At 38.5% G+C, this 9,082-nt stretch overlaps 1 protein-coding gene across 1 annotated transcript; it reads left to right on the top strand.

Annotated features, from left to right (window-relative positions):
- The first annotated feature begins 6,083 nt into the window (after window positions 1-6,083).
- LOC138829997 (heat shock transcription factor, Y-linked-like) lies at window positions 6,084-7,715 on the top strand. Its single transcript, XM_070026474.1, is given in 3 exon segments — window positions 6,084-6,593; window positions 7,039-7,423; window positions 7,426-7,715. Coding segments are annotated over 3 exon segments (1,185 nt in total).
- The last annotated feature ends 1,367 nt before the right edge of the window (window positions 7,716-9,082 follow it).

Raw genomic sequence — 9,082 nt, forward strand, 5'->3', positions numbered from 1 at the left:
TCCCCAGCAATGATTGTTTTTGGAAATATATGTGGTTTGAGGGAAAGTTGTGTTTTCTTGGATAAATTTGGGTCCATTATTTGGTGAGTAGATATTTAGAATCATAATATTCTCCAGAAGGAGAGATATCTTAGTAAGTATGTAGTGCCCTTCTTTATCTCTTCTCAATGATTTTAATTTGAAGTCTTTTTTATCTGACATTAGAATTACAAAACCCGCCCTTTTAAGGGGGACATTTGCTTTGTTCCAGCCTTTAACTTTAAGAATATGTTTATTTTGGGGGCTGTCTCTTGAAGACAGCAGATAGAAGTATCTTGCTTTTTGATCCAAGTGGACAATCTATGTTGCTTAAATGGAGAGCTAAGTCCATTCATACTGAGAGTTAGTACTGAGAGGTGTTTGTCTGTCCCTAATTTTTTATCCATTTTTTGGGGGGGAGGAGTTGAACCTTGGCTGTTCTTGGGATAATGTAGTTCTCTATTTGTGGACTGCTTCATTGTCTGTATTCTGTTATTGTTGATTTTCTATATGTAGAACATCTTTGAGGATCTTTTGAAGAGCTGGTTTGGTAGCCATATATTGCTTCAGATTTTCCTTGCTGTGCAAGGTTTCAAATGAAACCTTCCTTCTGCTATGAATGAAAGCTTAGCTGGGTAGATTGTTCTTAGCTTGTAGTTATTTGACTCTACGGCATGGCATACTTCCTTTGATGCCATACTTGCTTTTATGGTGTCTGCGGAGAAGTCTGAGGTGATTCTGATTTGGTTACATTTATATGTGATTATTCTCTTCTCCCTGCCAGCTTTAAGAATTCTTTAGTGGCTATTAACCTTGCACCAATAATAATGTGGAGGGGGTATGACCTGTTCTGGTCTGATATGTTTGGATTTCTAAAAGCTTCTTGAATCTTGATGGGCCTGTCCTATTGTATATTTGGGAAGTTCTCTACTAGTATTCTGTTGAATATATTTACTAATCCATTGGCTTCCATCACCAGGCCCTCAAATTATGCTCTCTGAATGTATCCTGTATTTCCTGAAGTGATCTGTCATCCTTCTTAGTTTTGTTAAGAATATTTGTGTGCTCTTTTTGTATGGAGTCCAAACTATCTTCTGCCTCTGATAGTCTTTCTTCTGCCTCCTCCATTTACTTTCAAGGCTTTTTACTTTTCTGTTTATATCCTTTCCTTCTTGCTGGTTTTTCTTAATGGTGGGCAGCTCTTTATGAAGGTTTTCCTTTAAGTCTTGAATAGATTGCCTTACCTCCTGGAGTCGGTTTTCAGACTTCTCTTTTTACTCCTTTTTAACTTCTCTTTTAACTCCTTTATCTGGAGTTTCTATCATTTCATTATATTCTTTCTCCCTCCACTGGAGTTCCTTTATCTTTTTATTTGTGGAGGCCAGGAAGTCATCTAGTAGCTTCTGGTTGGCCCATTCACATTTTCTTATAACTCTATGCAGGGTGTCCAATTTTTCATTCAGCAGATTTACCAGCCATGCTTTTATACTATCTATTATCCTCTAAGTCATTCTGGGACTGCTCTCTAGCTGGTTTATGTGGAGATAGTGTTGGGGTTAGTTGATTGGCCATGTTTTTTGTCTTTCTGTGGTTAGTTCTACCAATTTGGATACAAGAAACACATCAGTATGACAATAGGACAGATTTTTAGGACCAGAGCCAAGCCAGTGTCATGTACATGTATAGGTTTTCAGAATTATGGGTAGGTGTTTCCCTATTTAGTTCTCTTTTTCTTCACTTGAAGAGTGATGTTTTTGCTCTGCGGCTGAGATTACCTATAGTTTTAACTTCTGGATTTGGCTGATAAGTAGTCTTCCCCTTAGAGTTAACAGGATGTGCCCCTTGTACTCAAAACAGTCTAAAAGAATCCATTTTGTAGTCAAAATACAACCAACTGTAAGTTGGGTCAGATATAAACCATTAGGGATCAAATGGAAAAGAGAAGGATTAAGATGAGAGAGATATGAATTTATGTTCAGAAGAGAAATTGGGTATACTGATAGTAGAGGGTAAGAACAGCTTAGAGGAAGGACTATTTGGAGTAGGAGGAGAATTGGGCCTAATTTCTGAGAGTAAGAGGTAGAAAAGTATTCAAAGAAAGATTATGTAGGGAATAGCTTAGAGATATAGATGAAGATAAGAAAAGAAGTTATATGTAAGTGTATTGGGAGGCTTGCTGAAATTAGAAAAAGTTTTATTCAGATATATTGGAAAGTCGCTTAATCTAACACAACTCTGGTAATTATTGTGTACACACATAGATTAGGCCTTACTTTGTGTATAGAACTAGACATGGTAGCTCTGATGGAATAGTAGGATAATGTGGAGAGAAATGAGAATGGGAGAGTGAGAGGAAAAGAAAAAAATTACAAATTAGGAAATGGGGAAGTAGAAGAATAAAACCAAATAAAATGAAAAATAAAATACTTCTGTGAAATAGCAAACCCTAAATCACAATATACATAAGTAATGCACAGAAATAAAAACAAACAAACGATCAGGCATAAAAGCAAACAAAACAAACCAAAAGCAAAACAAAAGCGTGGGTTTTTCAGGTTGTTTGGGGGAGCTTGAGTCTCCACAGACTCCTCAAAGCCAATTGCTAATAGAAGCTTGTACGCTTTGCTGTAGTCCCCTTTCCTTGTGGCTTAGCTGGGAACAGATGGTCTTTTGATGAGGGAGAGTGCTTATTATATAGAGTGGTACTCTCATGCTTGGTGGCAGGGAGTTTTGGGGTTATCAGGTATGTAGACTGCTTATCATAGGCTTGGAGCTATAATAGGCCAGGCTTTCCCAGGTAGCCACAAGAGCCTTAGGAACAGAGTTTATGTCTGTGTTCTGTTCTGGTGTGATCCTTCTCTCTTGGAAGGGGGCTTAGGTGAAAGGGCTTTGGGATCCCACAGAGAATTGCCACCCCTAGGCAATGGTCTGTAGCTGGTGGTGTGCTAGACCACAGAGCCTGTGCTCTGGTGCCCAGGATGGAGTTGGTGGGTTTCCAGTTGGAAGGTCTGGGAGTTGGAAAGTCCAGGTGGAAGGAGGTGGCTCTGATACAGCTGAAGGATCTCCTCTGTGGTGTGGGGAGTTCTGGCCCTGAGAAGACCGGGTGTAGGTTGGTTTGGCAGGCTGGTGTAGACAGCAGGAGTCATGTTGGTTTGCAGCAGAGGCAGTGGGAGGTAGCAGGCAGCCTATGTTGTGGCTGTCTGAAGCTGTGAGCCGTGTCAGTGGAGATGCCTAAAGTGCTGCTGTAGTGGCTGTGAGAGCCCATGGTATACTCCAGATGGCAGCAGGGAGGGAGCAGGTCCTAAAAGAGCACCCAGTTGGCAGGGTGGTTGGCCCTTGGAGTGAGGGATTGGCTGCAGCTGTGGTTTCCTCGGTACCATGTGTGGAGTTGGCAGAGGCCCACAGGGATCCCACCTGTACTGCTGGCACAGGCTGATTTGGGGGGCTTACTTGATGGTACTAATTTCAGGTGATGGTAATGATGGGACTACTGAGTTTGCTTCCTTCTCTGTACCCTCCTTTGGGCAGCGGGTTGGAGTGGGCGCTATTATCTGACACGGAGGTCGTCACCAGATTCCCTCCTAACTTTCAGTGCGTCTGGTGTTGAGCCGCTTTCTTCAGATTTTGGATGCTTCTCTGCTTAAAGTCTGCAGAAAGTCCCAGTGTGGCATGCAGTGTTGCATGGTGCAGTTTCCCTGCAGGGGTCCCACTCACTGTTTCTCTTTTCCCTTTCCTTATTTGCCTGCTAGGATAGACCTCTTGTAGTAGGTAAAGTCTTTAGATACTTAGAGTTATTTTGGGGTGGATCTCTTGTGGTAAAGTGTGGCTGTTTCCCTAAATCTTCTTTTGGTCAGAGACACAGTGGGACTATCTGTGAAAACGCTGCCATCTTCCTCTTGTGCCACTAAATGAGATTTTTAAAAAGGAAGAAACCCAAGAATGATTGGATCAGGACATTAATTGTATCTCACTGCAAGGAACAATCACATCTGGATTACCTTCAAGCATTTCTCACCTAAATTAGTCATATAGTACATGTCCTGCTATACATGCCACCAAAGTAGATTGTAAGTTTTAGTACTCATTCAAATGAATATAGACTTACATGGATTTTCTTGGTTACATTAAGTACTGGTCAAGGAGGTAGAGATTGGTAGCAAAGTTTTAGACACCACGTTTTGGACATTGTTTTTGGAAATGGGAAGGAATGGAGTGAGGAGGGTACACTTTTCAGTTTAATCAAGAGTTTCAAAACAAAACTATAAATGTAAGACCATTTAGAAATGAACCTGTCTTTCCTAATTAGAAGAAATTTAAGATTGTGACAGCACAAGTACTTCAAGGCTATATATAGTAATAACTCTTCTTGAATCTCCTAAATGAGGATCATAATACAAACTAAGGCTACAGAGTTTACTCTGTACATGACGTTCTTTTAATCAACAGTTAAGAAGCACAGGCAGACATGAAAATACCACACAGTGCAAGAGTACTGTCTTGGTATTCAAATGAAGTTTTCTAATTGGTCTGTCTCTCACCTTTATCTCTAACACAGACACACACATAACAAACACACAAATTCACATACACACACACCTTATTCCAAGAGCTGCTGGCTTATGCAAAGCAGTTTTATTCTTCTTAACCTAAGTCAAACTCATCAATCAAATAGGGACAATTTACTGCATTCCTGAGAGAAAAAACTTTGAAACTGTGAAATAATTACCTTAAGGAGCTTCTTACTTCTCTATAGATGACACATTATAGTTGAACCAATGACAATGAATTAGGAAATCAAACAAAATTGTTGTACATGGACATGCAAGTGCAGTGAGATTACCCAAATGCAGCCAGGTGTGCATTTGTATCTTTATGGGTGCTTGTATCTGTGGCTTTGGGGCAGGGTACTGAGGCTGGAACTCCGTGTTTCAAGTTTTCAAATGTCTTTTTCCCTTCAGCTCGATCACTTGATCCTATGGTCTCAACCTGTGCAGAACTTAGAATTATACTCATCTGACCCTGGATAGCTAGGGTTACAGGTATGAGCCACGAGGGCCCGGCTGACCACTTTCTTTTTTAAATAAGGCCTTTGATAGATTGACAGAGTTCTTTTTCAGAATCAGTGGCAAGTATGTAGCAATATGTTTGCATGGTTGGAACTCATTACAAAACTGTCAGCCATTGTGTGGTGCTCATTTTTTCATAGCCGTGTTCATGACTCCAGCACACAATATTGGGAAAAGAGAATGATATCATACACAATTATCCAGAAGGTCCAATTTGAATAAGTTTTCACTCTTCATACTTGAAGTTTGAATGAGATTCAGAAAATACTGATGATCTTCATGGCAAAATATTATAAGGAAATAATCATAGTATTTTTGAGATCTATCTACTTTATACATCCACATTACTGGAATTGCATGTTCATGGGTTTGTGGTACTACAGGTAGCTTCCCTCCCTGGTGATAAATTTCCATAGATTTTTTTTCTGCCTGGGGTAGGTCTTTATTGGACATCATCACAATAAGTGAGGATTATATACCATCAACTTAGGCACATGTGTTAATTTCTTAGATAGATGTTTATAAATTCCTTTCCCATGCTGGACTTGAACAGTATATGTCTCATCTCCAAACCCTTAGTAGCTGTGGTTACAGGATGCACATGACACCAGAGCTCCTTGAGTAATTAGGTTCACCCTTGACATGTCTGTCTACCCAGCCCTAGTCTCTGAGCATGAATGGAGAAAGTCTGTCAGTGAGGGAAGGAAACAGCTTTCATTTTGGTGTTGAAGAGACTAATTCATTTGTTGCCTTGTTGACTAAGATTTTGAAACTTCCAGGTGTATCAAGCAGTCTCCATTTTGTATATTTTGTATAACTGGATTAGCATCAGAGTGGTAAGGACAAGTTCTGACAACAGGTGCTAGGATACAAAAGACCTCCTATGATGTCATAGAATTCTTATACTGGCCTAGGCTTGTCTATGTATTTAGGTCTACTGAGGCTGTGGTGTTCAATTTGTGAAGATAGGATGAGTCCCTGAGGACAAAAGATATTGATATGGAGGAGGTACTTTCAGACATGCCAGAGACTTCCAAATACCACAACACGGTGTCAGATACCTCCATACTACCTTCCTTTAGTGATCACTCTCTCCCTGAGGAGGCTGATTTAAGGTCTAAGATTGAGGAAATTATTTTTCCTGTTTTGTCTCAGACAACCTGGGTCCAGAGACTTCTTTCAACACTTTGTGTACCTGAACCAGATGAAGACAATGATTTTGTTTCCCTGACCTTTCCCAGAAAACTTTGGAAAATAGTTGAAAGTGACAAATTCAAGTCTATTTGGTGGAGTGAGGATGGAACTTCTATTGTGATTAAGGAAGATCTCTTTAAAGAAGAGATTTTGATAAGAAAGTATCCTTTCAAAATTTTTCAAACTAAAAGTATGAAAAGTGTAGTTCGACAACTGAATCTGTATGGGTTCAGTAAAATTCAGCACCGATTTCAACGATCTGCTTCTCTGGTTGACTTCCTTGTGGAAGAAAAAGAAACCTCTGCTTTAAGCAAGGTAATTCTAATTACATAGGCTTTTTCCCTTAAGCATTAACTGATGTTTTATTTCACCTTTCACTACACTAGAATAAAACCAAATCAGAAATTAACTGAAAATTTAGTAAAAAGAAAAATTGTAATCTAAGAACAAGCCGATGCTTAAACATTTAGAATTTACCAAAAATTTGCTAGCATCTTTGAATCTTATTAATCAATTCTGGATAAAGCCACTTACAAAGTTCATTGCTGTAACAACAAAGCATACTTTCACTTGAAGTCAATAATATTTCTGGGATTTAGTATATGGTTGTTTTCTCCTAAGTACATTTTAAGTAATGAAAGTAAATATACGTATTTTGTCTTCTTTACCAATAAGATTAGCTTGTAGTCTCTGAGTTCTTCCACTAGGTTAGGCACTGACTCATTAAAATATCTCCAAATGTATTTTTCTTTGGTTTCAGTTGCTGTGCTACCATAATCCAAATTTTAAGCAAGGTTGTCCCCACCTGTTAGCAAGAATGAAAAGAAGAGTCCGGATTAAAACTGTTTCTCCAGGAGCTGCTTCATTGGTTCCACTTCCAGACAACAAAGAGCACTTTGCAGCAGAAGGTATTGTGAATAATGCTAATTGTCAATTCGTTTCTGAAATCAATGGAGAAAATTTCCTTTCAACCTCAGGAAATTTATTGCCTTCTCCAATAAAGCAGGCTTCTATCAGTCACATGATTGCAAGTTCAACTTACGTGGTCAGAAATGACTTTTCTATTACATCCTCATCAGTTCAACCATCAGAACCAATTAGAGCAGAGCAACATGACATTTTTAATCATGTGGCCACTTTGCATGTGCTTCAAACTATACCCAGGCTAATGGACACATGGTAAATTGTGTTACAACTTCCACTTGTCAATACCAGATCATACACCCCTTACAAAATTGTAATTCTGGACTGATGATGGAGCCTTCTGCTCTCCCAACTCAATATCCTCATGTATTATCCAATAATCCTCCTGATTCCAACCTGCTACAACAAGCGCACAATCAAAGCTGCTCCATTCCCATCGTTCCCAACAGATCTGCTGCACCATTTTCAAGTTCAACTCATCAGCAATCGTCATTACACCCCCAATCATCCTAAGAGTAATATACCAATGGAGAACTAGATTTGGCAGAAAATGCACTAAAATGTTTTGGCAAACACCTAAAATTTATCTACACAATAAAATGGCATGCTAATTAAGATATATGTTCTTTTTTATTCTTATTTAAAGGAAGCCCTTGAGAGGAAAATGTTGGTTTATTTCAACAGCAGGCTATGTACTTCTTATCTTGAAAAATGATTCCCCACAGTCATTTAATAGGAAATCTTTCACCTCCTTTCTAATGTAAGTACTTGATGATTTGTATACAGAAGAGGTGATGGTAGCAAAGAAAGTGGAAGTGGGAAGTTTGAAATCACCTAAGATGTGTCAAAGGCAGGCCTACATTAGGAACAGAAAAGGGGAATTAAAACAAATTCTATGAAAACATGCATATTATCTCAATTTTCTCAGTTACTTTATTTTATTTGAGTAATGTTAGCATACATGAAACTGACAGTAGAAAACAGAAACAAGTTAATATTAAAAGCACGGTTAAACATCACAATACATATAACATGTGGTCTTTCTTATTTACTGTGTAAGTTTCGGCACCTTGTCTTTAGGACTTTTTAGTGTTCTACCACAATTCCCATAACAAGAATTCTACACTATTCAGCCATCATATTTTATGCTTCACTGCTCAGTACAAACTTGCTTTACAAGATGTGTTCCATTAGTGTTCACTAATTAGATGAATTTTTGAAAATCTTACAACTAATGTTCCACCTGTTGTCATAAGCCTGAACTACCACGTACTCTTTGTATTTTCAATTATTGACCATTACAACAAAAAGCTCATTTCCCAGAATGCCTAGCTGATGTTAGGATACTGTGCCTTCATTCTCCACTGGATGGCACCACAGAGCCACTGAATCCAGCAATGGATTTCCTTCGGTTTGTTGTTGTTTTTAGGGTAATTATGTAATTATTTTTATACTTTTCTGGATTGTTTGGAGGAAATACATTTCAATATACATACCAGAGTGGTCCAGTATGCCTCAGACCCCATTGACAACTTTCCAGTCCTGCAAGTAACCTAATGTGTACTAAATTCTGCCTATACAGTGTCTACATTTACTTCCTATAACATGAGATTCTTTCAGTTCGTTGAGCTGTATTTCATATATTTGAATATTAGTGTGTGTGTATATAGTTATTATTTTTATTGTGAGACACTATTAGGGACTTGCTTATACTGGATCTATACTGTGTACATTTTCTTAAGAAGTTAGCACATTCTGAAAAAAAAAAAGTTAGCACATTCTGGTTCCAACCAGGATTTGAAATGTCATGCTCACAAAGGCAGATAACATGTTACAAGAAAATTCCTACTCAAACACTATTGTCCCTTTAAGCCTAACCC

This window comes from Dipodomys merriami, unplaced genomic scaffold (genome assembly GCF_024711535.1).
Source record: "Dipodomys merriami isolate MVZ:Mamm:240054 unplaced genomic scaffold, mDipMer1.0.p SCAF_18, whole genome shotgun sequence".
Classification (NCBI taxonomy): Eukaryota; Metazoa; Chordata; class Mammalia; order Rodentia; family Heteromyidae; genus Dipodomys; species Dipodomys merriami.